The sequence below is a fragment of the Lepisma saccharinum genome, chromosome 10, assembly GCF_977018435.1.
Source record: "Lepisma saccharinum chromosome 10, izLepSacc3.1, whole genome shotgun sequence".
Lineage (NCBI taxonomy): Eukaryota > Metazoa > Arthropoda > Insecta > Zygentoma > Lepismatidae > Lepisma > Lepisma saccharinum.
The window spans coordinates 52,621,507-52,641,757 of record NC_139238.1 but is presented as its reverse complement, the minus strand read 5'-3'; the positions used below and the strand labels follow the sequence as shown (position 1 = coordinate 52,641,757).

Below are 20,251 nucleotides of genomic sequence, written 5' to 3'. Positions count from 1 at the left end.
CTGCCAAACTTACGTAACGGGGACGGAAACAGCACGGGTTTTGGTCAAATCTTTTTATATTAACCTACGTGATAATGTCTATAAGTAAGATTTCTTTGTTGTGATATTGCATTGGGAGTATCGGGGGAATTATTCATTTTTTAAATAAGTCAATTAGCTTTTGTTGAATATTTTCTTATTCCGAGCCTATGGAACAGGTAACATGGATTCAAAAATTCGTAACAGTTGGTGACTTATTTACGTAAATGGTGTGTGTGTGTTGAGTGTAAGTATAGTTGATTTTTTCTATGCGTAACAAGTATATATATATATATCTTTTTTTTAATGTTTTTGCTATTGCGAGAAATGGTGTGTAAATGAGTGAGTGAGTGTTAGGGTTTGGATTGTTAAGAATAAAATCACGATTTTTACCAGGCAGCATACAGAAATATACAAAAAGGGATGGGACCGCCTTTCATAATTTTGAAGTAGGTTTAAATGTTTCTATACCTAGAGGGAGATTTTTATTGCTTAAGACTTTTTGTGGGAATTAAGGTAAGAGTCATATATTGTGATTAGAAGAATTTACTGTCATTAGTCAGAAGGGAGTAATGTAATTCGTCATTAATGTAAAGACCAAAGAAAAGAAGAACATAGAGCGTTATCATGACTTCGTGTTAATTTACTACTGTTATCTACCCGTGTTAATTAGTTTTCATAGTTTACATTAAAACCCTGTTAAGATTTGATCTTTTTTGAATCAATTAAGAAATTCTTCCTGGTAAAAGAAAATAGTTAGAAATAATTAAGCAAGTTGAGCAGTGGGTAATTAGTATGGGCGTACTCAAGTGTGTCGGAAAGGAGAACTAGACGATTCCCCAATTTTTCGACAAGTTTGCGTTAACCCAGGTTCCAGACATTCGTGCAATAGGGTTCTGTTCTCCTGCGGGTGAACTTTATATTCACTGGGACCTCAGTAAAGTTAAACAACGGGTACACAGCATTGCTGGTGTAGCAGTTCTTTTTTTACATAATGACAACCATAGCAATTAGCTCATAAAAAATGATACTGGTCTCAGAATGTTTTTTTTATGAATTACGAGCTCTGAATTGACTACATGGGGATATTTTATTGTAGGCTATACGTATTGTAGTTTTCAGAGTATTGGTACATATGTTTATTTGCGCGCATGCGCAGAGAAGAATATATTTCCGTATTACAATCTCATGTTGCTTTTCATTGTAGGAAACGACTTCATGAAGACTCAGGCCTCTGACGTCAGGAAAAAGGATTTCAGTAACGCCTAGATGAAAACATGGACCCATCAGTCAGTGATAGCTTCGCATCAGAGAACAGTTGAGTGGAGCATTGTTTACAGACGACAAGCAGAGTGAAGGTAGATTGCAAAATTATAATTGAAAGTTTTATGTAATTATAAAATTCAATTGTAAAATCCGAAAATGCCCAAAAGACAGAGAGCCATTTAAGAGAGCGGGATTGTTGGTTTGTTAGATTCTGAGAATGAAGAAATTCACGAAGATTTACTTGATAGTGCGGATAGTGAAACAGACGATTTTAGGATTACAGGTGCTAATGAAACAACGATATTAGGCCTACAGATCCTAATGTGGACGAGTCACCAGAACAAGGTACAGAAAGTAGTGAGTCAGAGGGGGAAGAGGAAAATACTGCAAATGTTTAGCCGACACGAAGACGACCACGACCTCAGGCCAAAATAGATCAGCCACGCAATAATATGAAGGCTCCTTCAGGAATGGAATGGAAAGCACAACTGTTGACCAATCCTAGGAGACGTCACGCTGCAAATGTTATGCCATCAGTACCCGGGCCAAAGCGTAGAGTAGAGCCTGGGAGTCTAAAAGACTCATTTTTTATATATGATGTTCTACGTAGATATTATTGTAACCTACACAAACCAGACACTTTCAACTATCAAACAGACAACGTTTGACTCGTTCATTCGGAATTCAAAAGAGTTTGAGAAGGAAGAAATTTTGGGCCTAATTGGGGTTCTGTTGAATTGTGGTGTTAACCATCAGAACAAAGACGAAATTAGATATTTTTTCAACGAAGAGAATTTTCCGATGTATAGAGCAACACTGTCGGAACATAGAATGCGCCTATTACTGAAATGTCTACGTTTCGACGACACCACCACATGTGAAGAACGAAGACAATAGGATAAATTTGCTCTCATCAAAGAACTGTGGTACATGGTTGTGAACAGATTTCCAACATTGTACAATCCTGGTGAGTCAGTCGCAGTGGACGAAGATTTGATTACTTTTCATGGTCGTTGCCCATTTACAATATACATTCCCACAAAAACTCGGAAAATACGGGATTGAAGTGAACCTCTTGTGTGATTCGATCTCTAATTACTGTTTTGCTGCTGAACCTTACACAGGCTAGGTTGAAAATCAACAAACACATTTCAATAGTGGTCCCGAAATCGTAAAGAGGTTGGTCAGAAATGGACAGTTGGTGCAATGTGAAAGAAAGATCACCATGAAATTCACGACAGTTCCTCTTGCAACCGAGCTGCTCAGCAAAAGAATTACAGTGGTGGGTACAGTGCACAGTGATAAAAGAGATGTTCCAGTTCAACTACGCCCTGCCTCGTTGAAAAAAGCTTTGCCAGGAACAGTTCGTTTTGCTTTTAGCGAAGAATCTACTTTGGTTAGCTACGTGCCAAAAAAGGGAAAGGTGGTTACCGTTCTTTCAACACAACACCATGACACGAAAATAACAAACTATAAGCCTGACGTGAACCACTGTTATAATTCTACAAAAGCAGGTGTGGATGCAATTGACAAGTGCATAAGAGGTTATTCTTGCCGTCGCGGAACCCGACGTTGTCCCATGGCTGTATTCTGGAGCCTATTGGACATTGCAACCTACAACTCTTACGTGTTATTTCGTGAAACCAACGACCAATGGAAAAAGGATCACCCAAAGAAGAATTCAGGGAGGAAGTTTTATTTGAAACAACTTGCTCGAGAACTGTGTGATATAAATATACGAAGGCGCTCCGCAATTGCAGCAGGTCTGAACAATAATGCGGGAACCCCCGAATGTATCCTAACCTCCACCCGCATACATTCGAGGGTATGCGCATGTCCCAGTGCCTCTGATATAAACTGGGACGGCAGTTGCTCGTTTTACGGTTCACCCATTATTGTTGCACACTACCTTTATTTAAATTATCCATTAATACAGTACATATATATATATATATATATATATATATATATATATATATATATATATATATATATATAAGAAAAAACAGAAAAGAAAACATATAACACATATAACACATACATATTCATGATTCCCATTACAGTGATTTGATTATTATATGTAAATTACAAGTTACAAATTACACATTACAGTATTGTTAGTGATCTTCACAGATATCAGCACATAGTTATATTTTAGTATAATTGGGTCATTTTTATTTAGTTATGTTTATTTTATTTCTTTTCACATTATTTTTCTTGTTTTATGTATGCACTGTGATCCGGATTCCGGACTCCCGGAATCTATAGTATGCTTGATCCATGCCGCAAGACGAACCGCCAGGGACAGATCGCAATAGGTTGAGGACCTTTAGTTATTTGAATTTATTGTTTGGGAGATTGCTCACCCCAGAGGCTAGGTGTTCTTAACCCTGTCGGTTCGTCCTACTCCTCCTATTTCAGTCCATGACTTATGCAGCTTGAGTTACGTTTGAAATATTTTAAAGTTAAGAGTAAATAAAGTCTGACAACAATAAAATAAAGCAATATAGAAACGCTAAGTTGTCGATCAAAATGGGTACACTCTGATCTTCATTATTTGACACACCGTGAATTAAGTTGTTTTTTTTAGTGTTAGAATTTGAATAAAAAGAATTTAAATGAATAATAATATAGTGCTTGTTTAATTTGATGTTAATTAGTTTGGGGTTTAGATTAGACATTGGAATGCCAATGTCACCGGGTACTGGAATACCAGCATACCATAATTTTTTATTTAATTACTATCTATTTAACCTGGCTTCCGCCACTCTCAACAAATAATCTTTGTGCTTTTCCCCGGGCATCCGAACAGGATGAATTCTTATTCTTTCTGCGGCTTCCCGCCCTGGGTTTGTATTCTCGTACTTCTCCTAGGTTCTTCCGGTGTTTGTTGGCTGTTTGTGGGGGCCGTGTTAAGGTGTCGTGGGTTAAATTTCTTCTTTTCTTCTTTTGAGACTTCGTCAGCCAAGATCTTCAGATTTTGAATTTGCTGCTCGCATAGAAGTGTTCTAATATCAAACGTAGGAAGTTCTCTTCGCAAAGTTTTGATCCTGTCAGTTGTTTCCGGGCAGAAGAAGACTCTATGCACGGGAGAATCCTCCGTAGCTCCGCAGTAGGTACATTTCGGTTCCAGGGTACTGCCAATTCGGTGAAGATATTTGCCATACGGTCCATGTCCCGTTAGAAGATGCAACAGGCCCCCTGTATAAAATATTTTTGTCTGTGTGCCGCTTGGGACATCCGGGATAAAGGTATATGTCCGTCTCCCATTTTCGGCATTGTTCCATTCCTCTTGCCATCTGTCCCACAGGGATTTTCTCATTTCATGCAGGGTTGGGGTGAAGTTTCCTATACAGGAGATCATTTTGTCTTCATTTCTTTTCTTAAAAAAGTATCTACCTACCCTCCATTTTACTTCTAAATCTAAAGGGAGATGTCCAGTCAGGGTTAGCAATGCTTCTGTGGAAGTTGTTCCAAACGCGCCTGTTGATCTTAACAATATTCTTCGTTGAGAAGCCCTGAGAACTCTGACGTTCTTTTTCAAAGCTAGACTCTCAAACCAGGTAGAGGCTGCGTAAGTCACAATGGAGTAGTATATTAATCGGAACAGGAAGTTTACAATTGCAATGCAACTCTGTGGATATGAGTTCAATCAAAGTCAAGGTGCGATCAGCAGAGGGATAATATAGACACAGCCACGTGGCAGGACAAGAAATGCAGTACTCAACGTTCCGAAGAAAGGGCGATGTCACTTGTGTCCTAGAAGCGTGGACAGAAATTACATGAAGGCATGTACTGATTACAAGAAGTACATATGTCCTACACATACCAAGAAGGAAGAACAGGTGATAAATAGAACCTGCACGTGCAGCGCTGAATAACTACAAGAAATGCAATGGACAATCAAGAAGAACTCGATTAAGTTGTAAAATTTTCCAAAAAGAAAATATACCTTATTTTTAGTTATTTTATAAACGGTATTTTATTTTAGTTTTTTTTGTTCTTTCAGAAACAGGAAGTGTTATTATTATTACATTACTACTACTACTACTACTTACATTTTTCTAAATTGCATACATTTGTTATTTCCATATTCTGTATATCTGTATACAATTTGCATAACGGTATGCTTAACATTAATTCATGTAAGTCAAAAAGCTGGCTTTTATAGTTAGATAATCAGTGTAAAATAGAATGTAAGCTTGAATGTAACCCTACTTCAAATAATAATAATAATAATAACAATAATAATAATAGTTGTTGTAACTTACTGCCTGTAAGTCACAGAAAACAAAACTTTTTGTTAAAATATATATATATATACAATTTCACCATTCGAATTGCATTAACTCATTCCAGAAATCTCAGGGGGGAAGTGCCCCCCTGCCCCCCTGTGGGCGCCCATGCACATGACGTCATCGTACGCTATTTGACGTCATCATACAATCAGCCGTTCATTTTAAACTTCATTTCAATGTTTGTAGCGCTAGCAAAAATCTTTACATTCGTTTCCTTATTCAAACGTATAGAAATAAAATAGAGTGTGTAACTGACCCCCGCCATTGGTATATTTTAATACAAAAATAACATTGGTACTCGACTGTTAATGCCCATCTAACCTACCTACAAGTTTCACGCCAATATTTAACACATATGAAATATCAACTACTCGTATATGCCATGAAAACTTAAGTGGAAAGCAGTCTGCTGTGTCTTGGCTCTGTAAGGTTAGTCAGTTGCAGAATGGTGCCCTCCGTTAATCCACAAGACTCCATACTCTTCGGCAGACATGACTGACTATTAATAGACAAACATTAGTTTTGAATTGTGTTTGTAACATAGTAAAGAAATGAAACGCTCTACAATATGCTTTCAATTCCATTTTCTTTGAAGGGTGGGATAAAAAAATCCCTGACAAGGAAAAACGTTTTGTGGTAGAAATCCAGCCCCGCCCACCACGGTGATTTGAGCACTGACTAAGATATTTAGCCACTACCGAGAATATGTTTTATGTCTCATTATGCAACTACATAATAATGTAACATTAAAATGTATAAGTAAATTCACTTTGTCTTGTCTGCAGTGTATTGTGTTTTTAAACTTTACGTTTAATACAGTTCCTTGTTTTGTTGTTGTAAGTATGTAGGTGTAGCAACACTTTCCTGATGCTATGTCAGGAATTTCAGAAGCAGGTGTGATATCATTGGCAATGACCTGGGGAATGTTTCCAGTATCTCTGCTTGAAATTTCACACAGCATCCTACGTCAAGGTGAAAGAAGTTGTATTTTAGGCATAAATATAAAAAAGATAAGAACAATTTTTATAAACCAAAAGGGCTCCTTACTGAAATGCATTTCAGACTTGCAACATACGTATACCTCACAAGTGAACTACCATGTTTGTATTATCCTATCTTATGCAGGGACAGAGTAGTTCGTATCCTACTTTAAACTGTAGCTACTGTGTCGATTAACCTATCTGTGCATAAATTGGACATCAGTAATAATAAACTCACTAACTCACTCACTTAATCACATCTTATTAACATAATGCCAAATGTAAAATGGTGTTGTATAGATTGTATGTACTCAGTAACATAGTGTCATAATTTGTAATGTGGTGCGTATTTTGTAATGTAGTGTATATCTGCTTTCAGCGATGCTTTTTCATGTTATTAGGTGTAAGAGAACTAGACATAGTTTCAAAGAATAATTCCAACTTCTTCAACTGTATGCTTTTCCGTGAAATAAACTTTTCCATCCAACTGAATACTTGCACAAAAGTTATTATGTGAATACTTCCTAATATGAAAGAGAATAGGTATAGTAATGATGATGATGACTGTGACTATTGCTATGACACTTCCTGAGATTCTGGCAACTAAATGTAACTTCAGTACGTGTTGCCTGTGCGTTCGTTGCTGTTTTAGAATTCATAGAAGTCACTTATAAGCATTGATAATAACCTTATACTCAATGTCAAGATTATGATGATGATGCGAAGAAACTTTATGTGATGGAGAGAAAAAGATGTCATTTTCAAACTCAGCGTGGTCGAATTAGTAAGTATCATCTATAATGTTTATTTTATTTATTTGAAAAATCCTGAATACAGAAAAATCCATTTTACATCAGGATATCAACTGGAAATAACTAAACAAAATAATAAGATGGGCACATACACACACATATGTATATATATATCACAAGAATAATAACAACTAGGGCAAAATAACATTATTTACTCTTCAGCTGCTTTATGCACGCCATTCTGTAAGTTTGTTTTGATAAATGGAAGCCCTGAGCGTCTTTTAATTAGTTGTAAATTGTTTGTAGCCTCTAGAGAAGTGATCTTTGTTCTAAAGATAGCATTGAAGATTTAATGTAAAATAGGTTGCTGGATTTGCTGTTGGAACGTGGGATTCTGATATTGAGAAGTGGCAAGAGTTCGCTGGTAAAAAGTTGTCCATTAATGATTCTGAAGAGAAGTGTTAAATCTGAGAGTTGAAAGGTTGAAGAGAAAGGTCATGAATTTGTAGAGTGGATAGAATTTTATATTTGGAGAAGTTTGCAAGGGTTGGACATCTGTGTTTGACTATTCTGGCGAAAAAACTTACATCTTTGTCTGTATTCTTTATATTGCTTTCACATGCCATTGACCAAATACAGGAACCATATTGAAGGATAAGAACAACACACATTGTAAAGTATGTTTTGAGGACAGAAACGTGTTCTGTCTGTAAATCTGTAGATTAGTCCAAGTGTTTTCATCGCTTTCGAAGTTATGTAGTCTATGTGATGGTTGAAAGTCAATTTGCCGTCAAAAATGACACCAAGATTCTTGCGCTGTCGTTCGAACGGAATAACATGGTTCCATAACTTGTAGGATGGCGCTGTGCTATTGGATTTTAGGATAAACCTCATGACAACAGATTTTTCCGGATTTAATTTGAGATTCCAGTCTTGACACCAGCGTTAAATGTGTTTGAGATTGTTTTGGATATAACACGTGTCATCAAGTGAGGTAATATTTGGAAGAAATTTGGAGTCATCATCATACAATAATAGTTAACATTCGGAAGAAATATACTGTATTCGTGAATGTCATCCATGAAAACAGCAGAGCGAGTGCAGGAAGTAAGGAAATCGGGCGATAGGAAGTTACATGAGTTTTGTTTCCGTGTTTGAGGATAGGAGCTATATTTACTTGCTTCCATTCGCGAGGAAACACTCCTTCGGAAAAACATTTATTAAAGATTATGCTTATTGGTTCGGATAGAATATGGGCTAAATGCTTCAGAAATATCGAAGGAATATCATTAGGAGTGGTTGCTTTGGAACTTGAAACAGATTTTAATAATTCTTGGACTTCATTGAAATTTGTTGAGATTTAGAAGAGTGTGTAGGGAATAATGGACCTATAAAACCCCATGAGTATGAGCCATGAGTATAAACTTGATGCAGCTTTTACAGAAATTGTTATATTGCAAGCGAAGCAAAGAAGAACATTTTTACATTTCTTTCTATTTAAACTGACGTTAATATTAATTGAATTGGACGCCAATTCTTTCACCCCCTCTTCCCCCCTTTGCCTTGATGTGGGGCGACCATCTCCATGTTCCCCCCCTACCTCGCTATGCTCCTGGAACTAAGCCAATAAAATCATTCACTATCTTCACCATTTCTGTGAAATGATAAATTGAAATAGCAGTTCAATCTAATGATACTTCAATTGCGAGTTAGACACATGTTGCTTGAGTTTGCTGACAAAATTTCAACCTGCTATTATTGGCAGCTACGAAGATATGTCACTAAAAAAGCACTTCTTCATTTAACCCATATAATCGCAAGTTATAAATCCATGAAATGCCGCACATGATCAATAATGGTGCTAAATGACAGACTGACATTTACCGTCAGTCATCCGACGTTTAATTATGAACTTTCAGTAATTTGTTACTTATTTTTCTTACCTAAAAGTGGCATTCTGAAAACAACACATTAGCTCTGCCTTAGTTCAGTTATTAATTAATTTATTTTCCTGTATGGAGTAAATTGATAATATTAAGCATTAAGAAATATCTCAATGAATGAGAATTTATAATGCAGAAAACAAAGTGATTGAAAAAAACTGATGTAGATCACTGTTTTAAAATTTGTGTTTTTTTCACAATTGCCTCAATTATGTGAAAATAATATTATGGCGGTCGATACCACACGACTTTACCTTACATGCATACATAGAATTAAGTCCTATAGGATAAACTCTGTTATTTGTGTACATAGTAAAAATGTGAAAACATTGAAAAGTTGTTGGGAATATTTATGTTTTAGTCTAAAGCGTTTGAATTTTCAACGTAGCATATACCGTTTAGTCTGCACGCTAAATGCCATATTGCCACATGCTTGACTCAGAATAGTGTGCGTCATCACAGAGTCGTCCTGTACTGGCCACATTAAGAATTGATGACCATAAATAAATGAAAAGTAAATAGTAACATGTGCTACGCAGATCCCCCCCTGGTAGACAGCAGAAAAGACTATATACGAGCCAGATCGTACTTCGAATAAACTTGCATATGTTATAAAATACTATTATTATTCAGTATTCATTATTGTCTACAATAAAAAATGCATGTGAAACCAATGGAAATGTGTGGCACGTGTGTTCTTAACTTATTATGGAAAAATTCATGAGTTAAATGTAACATAAATATTGGAGGGTGCAAAATGGTCATATGTGCCAACCCACCCAAATTTTTATTTATTCAATCAAATGTAACCTAAAAGTGTCTACAAAACTGAGGTTTTTCTTTTAATATTATAAAATACACTTGATATGTGTAACCTAGTTTGACTTAATTGTTTGCTCTCTTATGGAGTATTCGGTCACTAAGAAGCCAGATGTCCCAGGCTCGAACCACAGTCAGCATGGATGTATCATTGTATTCGTCCCATCACCATTTCATCCTTTCGACGTTCATATCCATTCACGATAATGGAGATGGACCTATATTTAAAAGCGGTACTTGTGTGGTTTGTGTCCGCGCCGGGTATTGAACGCGGGTCCGTTTTATTTTAGGCAGGAAAATTTCCCACTACCTTCATTTGTGATGTCATTTTGCCCACAAGGACATCGCCAGTTACATTATTAGGCTTCACTCACCCTTTCAGATCCTGCCCTTATTCCGTATTTTGAAGCAGATGAACCCATCACAAAACTGCATTGAATGAAAATCATAAAACTTGTGGCGACTGTAACAATTCCTTTATGTTCGATCATCATGCGTGTAAAAATATATAAGATTTGTACACTTGAAAGCACTGCTAGCAATTGATAGAACTTGTCTCGAATGGACTTTCAACCACTTGGAATTTTCTCTGCTCAGCAACCCACGTTCGATTCATCTCTCTTGACATGAAGTCGAGAAAACTTTTCCATTTTCTATTCCTGAAGCAATGCAAAATGTAAATGCATAATTGTTTACTAAATGGTGTAACATTCACATCTTACTTTGGATTCAACATTGCTCCATAAATTAAGATATTTTGCTAACCAAATTTCCTTGTGCTTCATGGATAGCGAGACAACAAAGGATAAACTAATATTGTTTTTCACGTTTGACGTCGTAAAAAAAAGTAAGAGTTTATCCACTATGGTCTATTGGTTCATTCGATTTTCATAAAGTTACGTGCCTTAAGACAGCAAGGTTCATGCTTCCAGAACTTGCTGCAATGCTTCCAAACAACTTGGCTTTGTTTTTCACTAAACGAGCACAAGATGGAAAAACAATGTGTGGAAAATTAAGACCTCATGGTAATGAATGCATGTGGCAGAAGCATTTTTATGTTAACCTTTCAAATAAAGTTACATTTACATGACTGTGACGAGTATCTAATTTCATCATAAAGTGAACTAACTGTTATTCGTAATTTAAATTGTCTTTGTATTATGTGGTATATACAGGGTCTTTCCGTGACCATGTTACAAACTTTCAGGGACGATGGAAGCAGATCAATATGAGATAAGCAATCCCTGTCCGGATAAGCCTTGTTCAGAAGTAACAAGACAAAACCATAGTGACGAGAAGGGTATGCAAGCAGGTTCACCTGATCTGTTCACAATTGATATATTTTGTTAGGTCACGTAAAATGTGTTGTGTACTAGACAGCTGTGGATAATAAAGAAGAACTCCTGGCAAGAATCATTGGTGCATGTGACATCGCCAGAACGACTCCAGGCATGTCAGAGCGTATGCGACAAAGCTTCTTGCAATGCTGTGATGCCTGCATCGACTCTGGAGGATGCAATTTTAAACAACTGCTATAAATGCATTAATCTTGGCTAGTTATGTGTGATGTAGTAATTTACTTATTAAAGCTTCAAACACAGATATTTCTTCTTTATCCATAACCATCCAAAATTTTGGTTAAGTTTTTGTTTTGTTGAGACTATTTTATGCTCAGATGGGCTAATCGAGACTGAACCTACAGGTAAAGTGGGACCAGAGCCAATGTGGTAGTTTCTCATTCTGGAATAAAGGATAGCATAGAAACTTCTACCTTCCAACAACGGTTCTGATTTGTAACTCTTGACTTGGGCATTTTCGGCCTGAGGTTCCTTATATCTTATGTCCATAAATAAACAACATATCGGCTAGTTTCTCAAGTTCACGTCCTCTTTCCTTTTGTGGGGTTCTCCTACAAGTTTGTGGGTTGCATAACTTTCATGTCAGAATGGTATTGGAACCCTTGAAACTTCTGAACAAGGTGCTTGTGGATAGGGGTTTCTTATCTCATATTGACGCTTTTGTCCCCTTCCATCATCCCTGATAGTTTATATCATGGTCACGGAAACACCCTGTATGTCTGCACATGAAAGAAGTGTATATTAATACTTTCTGTCTCATATATTAAACCGTCTACACATGCATCATCATTCCATATCAATTCAAGGATAATCAAGGGTTTAAATAAGATTGTGTAAGTAAAAATATATTTGCTACAGTTATAGGAATAATTGTACATGTCCAAACTCACTTTCGGTATTAATAAAGTACAGTTTCTGCACCTGACTAAATTTTCTTACAGAAGAAAATATATCTAAGTCTCACTGCTTAATTTGAGTTATTTATAAGTATATGGTAAAACTGTTGAATGAAATTGCACAATTTCCTTGGAAATGTAAAAAAGAAATACAGAGGTATTGAAGTCTAGTTTGTAATCTTTATTTATCTGGAACCAGCTTTGTACATACATTATTCGGTCACGTGTTGATGATAAAGCTCAAATGTCCACAGTCTATCCTAACGACGAATTGGTAAACTCACACTGTTCGGACAGCATACACCGGCGTAGCTGCAATGAAAGTATACAAGTTTTAATATGTAATTATATTATGTGTATACATATTAAATACACTTAGAGATTAACATTTTCTTGTAGAAGAAGAACTCCACCAGCTTGTGTCTTTTTTTGGTGGAGGGGAGGATTATGTCCTTTCTACTTACATTTCTGCCACAGTGTATTGTTTATTTTGAATACATATTTAAAAAACTGTGTTAGTAGTAATGATACCAGTTAATTTTCTATGCTCCTTAAAACACATTACTTTAATCACAACAAGTCAATGACTGCCTGGGCCTCACCGATGGCGCAGTGGTAGCGTCGTCGCCTTGCAATCAAGGGGTCCCGGGTTCGATACCTAGTGAAGGCACAAGTGGTTCGGATCCCACTTTAAACTGTAGGTCCAGTCCCGATTAGCCTTCTTGTGCATAAAGTGGACTTAAAACACCAAATCAATCAATCAATGACTGCCATATATATAACATTTTGGATTGAAGAGTAACACACGTGTATATGAGCCGGAGGATTTATATGACAATACGTGTTTTAATTGACGCCAAAATTTAAAAAAATAGTTTTACAAAATTATAATTAGACCTACACGAAACAACATTTATGATTCATGATTTGGAATTTTTCCCACAAAAATCATATTTTACTTTATTTGGAACAAATAGTGCACACTTTACACAGTTTGCCAGAATTGTTAATTCTTTCGGCCAAGAAAAAGGTTTTCTTAATTGTGACAAGGACCTTCTGCCTCTAGGGTTTTATGTTAGTCTGGTTATAACCCTCTTATCGGACTTCTCAATGGCTTCTAAGGGTTAGTAGGACCAAGCCCTTGCGAGGTCTGTGGGGCAGGATATATTTTTAATTATCACCTATGTAGGTTTGAAATGAAAGATCATTAAGATCTTTTACTCGAAGATTTATTTATAATTCCGGTGATATACAAAGCACTTTTCAAACAGACAATTCACCCGATACAACTTGTAGGCCTAAACCTATTAGTTATACCGAAGTTTATAACCCTGGTCTTTTTGATGATGCAGGAGAACGCTTTATTCAGAGTTAGGTTTGTGGAATATCTGCCAAATGGAGTACAAGTACACCAGCCAATCCGAAGATTGAAGCATCAGCCTTTCGGCAACCAAGAGAATGTCCCGTAGGCTTACAAAAGCCTAGCTCTTTTATATCATAATGTTGTTTACAATTTACCATGGTTACTACATAGTTGTTTTATATTTCCATAGTTTCACCATTTTTTCCTGATTTAAGTTAAACAATTCATTACTTATTGTAGCATTAACAATAACATTTTTATGGAAAGAAATCTAACAATCTTTAGAGAAAAGATTCAACACTAATTCTTAACAACATAGATTTTTATAACATAGGCTGAATAGTTTTGTGCTTAAAAGGCATGTGTTGACAGGGGCAACACAATTGAAAAATTAACTTTGCATAAATATTCAAAGTCACGTCTCAATTAACCCATAATAAGCTACCACTAAGAGGAAGAAATTAATGTCACCGAGTGTCTTTCATTCGGGGGGGGGGGGTGCTTGGGAAAGGAATACAATTTGCTGGATCACATGCCTGGAATTTTTCATGTTAGAGCACTTTTTTAACGTTTATATTGTTAGCTACTTGATTTTATGAGCTCGGAGATAAATAACATATGAAAGTAATTGATTGTTAGTATCAGTTCCAGAAAAGTGAGTACGCTGGCAAAGAATGAGGGGAGGATAAATTAATATTTTGTGAAGGATAGTCATATTTAAGTTACATTTAAATATGACCTGGACATACAATTTTTGACATAAAAGTTCATTTATAATAAAGTTTTCTTCTTGTTGAGGGGCGTGGGAGGTTGGCACGGTAAAGTGGGCGGATTCAACGATTTGGGGAATGGGTCACCAAGGTTCCTGTTCCATTCTTACATGCACGCTCTGGTGGATACTGGGAGAAGATTATAGTGTCGAGTCTTTTGTAATGTTGGTTAGGACAGTCCTTACTTTGAACGATGATAGCACAGTCATTTAGATATCGGTTAGTTCAGGTGACTCTCCTTCTAATTATTGCCTATTTTGGGGCAAGTAGGACAAGAATTATAAAGTCCTTGCCTTGACTCATGTCACCCAACAGGTAAGTAGGTGAAAGGACGTTCCCAGAGTTGATGCCTTCCTGGAGATGAGGCCTATTCGAAAAATGTTCTCAAATGCCCCTCCGCACTATGCTAAACCTTAGGTAACAAGAGAAAGTAAACTGTCCTTGCCCAAATACGTTTGGCACCTTGCCACCTCCCCCCAGTTTTGGAACCCAATCGCCGCCACTGGCTGAGGCTATTATTATGTCATAGTAATTGTTAATCTTGGGATTGTGCATGGGCATATGTTGTTCTACACGAACAGCACAATAACCAATAAATATTAAAGGTTGTCTAAAGATGAAAATGATTGGTCAATTAACGAAAATAAATCGTTTCTTTGGTGATCTACACTGTTTTCCGGAATTTCTGGAGCAAGAGAAGGAAAACAAGCGAAATTCGGACTCAAGAGGGCGCGACCAAAAAACAAATAACAGGGAAAGTGATATAATAACACGACAACAGCTATAAGTCGTTTGCAGCATTCCGCACTGCTTTGCTCGGCCAACTCACTTTCTTTCCTTCTCTTCCGTTATGCGTGGCCTTGGTTCACAGATTTCCGAGAAAGAGCTTATGATCAAAAGATCCTAAAAGCAGGCTTGAAGTATGATATTGTCAGAAGTGACGTCACCTGATGCAGTTCGAAAGGGCCAATTAAAGGAGCAATCCAGCCTGCTGCACGCAGGACACGATATTGCACTCTTGTTCACTACACTCGTTCACTTGTTGTTCACTTGTTTGAAATGATGGAAATCAAAGTTAGGATGGTGTTGGTTTTAGTTCTATAAAAACTTTGTAAATTTGTGCGTGATTTGTATGGTGAAAAAAAGTGTTTATAAAGCGGAAGAAACAATGCACCATTAGTTTTATCTACTAATCCTGTAATTCGAAATATTTTCGCTTTCGGTACTGAATTGACAGACCATTTTCGAAGATTGTTCTCTTCAAGTACGGTATTGCACCTATCGGGCACTGCCAGAGTGTATCTATATCTAAAATACATCGTAAATGAACATAATAAGAAAGAACATACAGGGTGTCCTTAAAGTCCCGTTACCATTATAATCAAACACAACTCTAAAACCACATGACATAAAGCGACGTTTTTTTCCCAAAGGGTTGTACAGCTCAAAAGGTTTCCTTTTTGTTGGCACTTGTTGCACATTTTTTCTTAAAGGAGGACTGATTAGAGGGAAATCTCCTGATATCACCCCCTTGGATTATTTCCTTTGGGGATACGTCAAGGATTGTGGGAATTAAACTTCGAAGGAGGATCATTGCAGCTGGGCAAACAGTTCGTGTTGATATGCTGCAGCGTGTATGGGTAGAAGTGGAATATCGCCTTGATATCCTGAGCGGCACATGTTGAGGTGCACTGTATTGACAATGAAATTGAGCCGTAGAACATTTTGCAATAAAATACTCTGCTCTATGTCATGTGATTTCACAGTCATGTTTCATTGTAATGGGAACGGGACTTTAGGGACACCCTGTAATAACTGAATAGGGGCCTTTTTTTATTTTGACAGAGGGTTAATATTTCATTGCCACAATATGCACAGACATCAAACTGAACAAGTAGCTGTCCAACTCCCCTGCAAAAAAGTGATTTCACACTAAAGTTGAAGCTGGTGGTATCGAATATATTGTACTCAAACTACAACTCTGCGGGATATATATATATAATAGCTTCTATTCTGTTGTTATATGTTAGGTGGATGATGGGGAAGTTCATTTCTGAGTAAAGTAAAGATATTTCATTTTATTACTTTCCGTTTATTAAGAAGCTGAGATATGCTATCTTGCGTTAATCATTCAAATTTCCTATTGTCATTATACAGGCTAGGTCACGAAAAACCGGCTCGGCTAGTCTTGTCAAAAATTCCCAAAGAATTATACGTATCTTCCACATTCGCTCATTGCACTGCTCTCCCCATCTGGCAAAGTCAAGTCACCCCTCCCACCGTATCTGTTTATGTTCCTGTTTTTGAAGCACATTAATTTAGAAGAAAGTTTCGTTTCAGACCACGTGAGATGAGACGAGCCGGATTTTCGTGCGCAACTCTGAATTATTCCTAGTGTTATTCACCGCAGTACACGGCGCAACGTCGCTCGGAGATAACTAATTGTGATATTATTGCAAGTTTTTGTTGGATGGATCTGTCCTTGCAGATATTCTCTTGCGCAAGTGTCATCTCCATCTCCTTACAATGACCAGTTGCCTTGACATGTGCTACTGTCAAAACTTCGGAATGTCTCTGAATGCGGCTCCGCGCCGCCCGTGCGTGTATTGATGTTTCTGTTTTGGAACGTTCAATGCCGAGGTTTCCCGCCAGATGTGTTGCTGCGAAAATGGATTGAGTGGCGGAGGAGAGGCGAATTTTGGACCAGATAAAATAGCTGAATGACCAAGCAAACAAATAATCACACCTGTATTGCTGAAATTAATATCTTGTTAGCAAAATATTTCAGTGAGCACCTGCGTGTGTAATGGCGTTACGGCAAAATCAAACACAGTTGCACAAAAGTACATAACCTTCATTTAGTGAACAAGATCTATTACAAAATTACAAAACAATGAATACAGATGTGTAGACAAATGTTCAGTGGTGTGTAAAAGGAGAAAATAAAATATTGATGCTGAAAAATTAATACATAATTTGTGATTTCATGATGGTTAGTGCAACGCCGCCCTCGCGTTTCATTAATTTTCTCAATTTTGCGCGTGCTCTGCGGTATTAAGTTCTTTCTGCTCTCATGTAATTACCAATAAGTGATCAAGAAACTTCCAGAGATGTTGTTAACCATATCGTGTGTCCCATCACTAAATACATCCTAAACACACTGCTTTGTAAACTTAAGTCATCTTACCGTATTTTGGGCTCTTAATCATTGACATTGTATTGTGACAGAAAGCTACGAGTATATAAGCAAGAAGTAAGAAGTGAGAAACCTTACTTTTCAATCCTGCAGAAGTACTTGAGGTAGTCGGCTACGTCCTCGCTGAAGACCCTCAGGACGCAGTGTGGCAAGTGTCTGCATTGCCCTGGGTCATCCAGGGGAGTCGCACAGTCGTAGTAACCCATACTTGGCTGAAAAGAAACGAGGCCAATTTAAAAAATATTCTTCTCATCTAAATGTAAGATTAGGTGTGGCTGACAATATGATGCCTCCATTTTCAGTTTTTGCTAGATTTAGCAGCCACATTCCATTGGCGTAAAGAACTTTCTTGAATTTTTGAATTTGAATTAAAAATCTTTGGGACTGAGGCTATTTTGCACCCGTCACACTATACGGGATCCAGCCCCTTATCATAACAAAAATAAAAGCGTGTCTGAAAACTTAAATTTCTTTACCTTGGTGAAAAGCTGAGGCTAAAAAGGGCGCTCAGAACAAATATGGACAAAACACAGGACGACACAGAATTATACTGACCATGGGGTCAGTCGCCAGAGCCTCGTTAGTCTGCAGTCTACGTGGATGTGAGGTTGAATATTGGGTGCACTACATCGAAGGAGCACCCCTTACACCCCGGCGTGAAGAACTCAAAGCAACAGAGAAGTAAGCCACACGTTCTACGTATGCATTTGTGTTTATGATTGAATATAAAGTTTTTTCTGGCTTTAATTTTGCCCTGTAAATAATAATAATTTAAAGCTAAATGTATACGTAAATCTGATATGAATCATATTATAGGGCGTCACCATATATAAAATGTTACTGTTGTGTGCTGCTACATCTTTGGTTTATTTTGGTTTGTTTTGTCACCACGTAATACTGTGTTAAAGAAAGCATTGAAGTGAAGAAGAATAACAGAAGCAACGTCAAGACATAAACTGCGTGATTAGGATGGAAAACTGATGAAATGTTTGTTGCTGTCAAACTCGTAAAGATAAAATTTAGACAAGAAAACCATGTGTTGCTGACTTTTCCAAATACAATTTACATTGATCATGTAATCCCTAGATCAGGAAAATGTGGAGATGTTTGCAAGGAGGCAGTGGATTTTTTTTACAACAAACTCTTAAGGGGCTTTGAAGGCGGCTTTTTTTAAGTCGTGTTAATAAAATTAACAAAAATGTGTCTAGGATTGCGTAGTAGAGGCACGGAAATTTCTGGGTTGTAATGATTCCATTGCAATTTAATGGGAATGTTACATGACAGAAGTGTCCGTTACTGTACTGTACATACTAATGGATTGCCTCTGATGAAGTTACTTAATGTTATTAGCGAAGAAACAAATAATCCTAAACTACCTAGGAACTCATTACCAATAACATGTTGTTTGATCATTTAACCAAATCAATCAATATTAACCAATTTTAAGCTGTGTATTTGATATTCCTGAAACGATTTTAAAATACCTAATTTAATCATTGCATTTATGTACGCACATGCTTACTGGTCTCTCAGAGTGTTACAAGTATAAGAACGAAATATAGATGTCTACGTGTTGCTTAACCAGTTTCATTGAGCCATTCAAAATTATTGGAAAAAGGTAAAAGGCTTCTTTACTTGTAAGTTTCAGAAGAGAACCTAATCAACAGAAGCAAGAATTTACTGTGATCTAGGTTCTAGTGGTATTTCTATGTATCCATACGACACTACATTAAAATTAGCCACCGCAGCAAACTTGTAATTTTATCAGAGACCAAATGACTTTGTCAACCTGAAAACTAGCTTACTAGAGCTGCAAGAAACAGGACCACAGGCCCATGTTTTCACGTGACAAAATTATTCAGACATGATTGATTGATTGAGTTTATTTTACATTGCGTTTTTCGCCTCTTGGCTAATTCGCGAAGATGGGGATGAGTGATGACATTGATGAATGGACAATCATAAACAACCAAGGCCGAGCGGGATTCAAACCCGGGGCCCTTGGCGTCGCAGCGGGATGTGCTAACCACTTCTCTCTTTTTTTTTTTTAATTTGATGATTACATTACAAGTTATTACATACTAACTCGGCGAATACAGCACATTTAAATAATTAGCATAGAAATTGTTATTTTTGTTTACTGACATCATTTGAGGAGTTTGCCGTAATGCACAAATTGTTCGTGAAAATCAGAATTCTGATAAGTGGAGGCAAACCAAGCATAGTGCCCCAGTATCCACTGTTCACTGTTCTGTTTCTGTCGTGGATAATAGTTAAAGTTTGGAAACAATAGATTATCAATTTAAATATTACTCTCATTTGTACGACAGATTACACTAACGAGTTTTGCAACATATTTCCATAACGAAGCGGTTATTTGGCAGTCAATAAGCTTATGAACTAAACTTTCAGGCACGTAACAAAGTAAGCATAATGACGAGTCTGCCATATGCAGGTCATGACGTTTCACTCGAGTCGGCAGTATTTGGTGCACTATTACGAACCACGCCGATCGTATTCTTGATGGGAGATGCCTTGCGTGTATATTTTTCCACATCTCAGGCCAACGAACTTCCGGGTGCCTTGCAACGA

At 37.1% G+C, this 20,251-nt stretch overlaps 2 protein-coding genes across 2 annotated transcripts in view; both read right to left on the bottom strand.

Moving 5' to 3' along the window:
* Nucleotides 1-10,775, bottom strand: part of LOC145993909 (inter-alpha-trypsin inhibitor heavy chain H3-like) — a 212,628-nt gene extending 201,853 nt beyond the window's left edge. Inside the window, exon 1 of the mRNA XM_083129821.1 lies at nucleotides 10,451-10,775. Within this exon, the coding sequence (XP_082985947.1) occupies nucleotides 10,451-10,570 (120 nt within the window). The 5' untranslated portion in view covers nucleotides 10,571-10,775. The remainder of the gene's footprint in view (nucleotides 1-10,450) is intronic.
* A 1,702-nt stretch (nucleotides 10,776-12,477) lies between these two features.
* LOC145993908 (uncharacterized) overlaps nucleotides 12,478-20,251 on the bottom strand; it is a 198,213-nt gene continuing 190,439 nt past the window's right edge. Inside the window, exons 14-15 of the mRNA XM_083129820.1 lie at nucleotides 17,738-17,871; nucleotides 12,478-12,642 (exon numbers count right to left, since the gene is read on the bottom strand). Coding sequence (XP_082985946.1) covers nucleotides 12,591-12,642; nucleotides 17,738-17,871 — 186 coding nt within the window. The 3' untranslated portion in view covers nucleotides 12,478-12,590. The remainder of the gene's footprint in view (nucleotides 12,643-17,737; nucleotides 17,872-20,251) is intronic.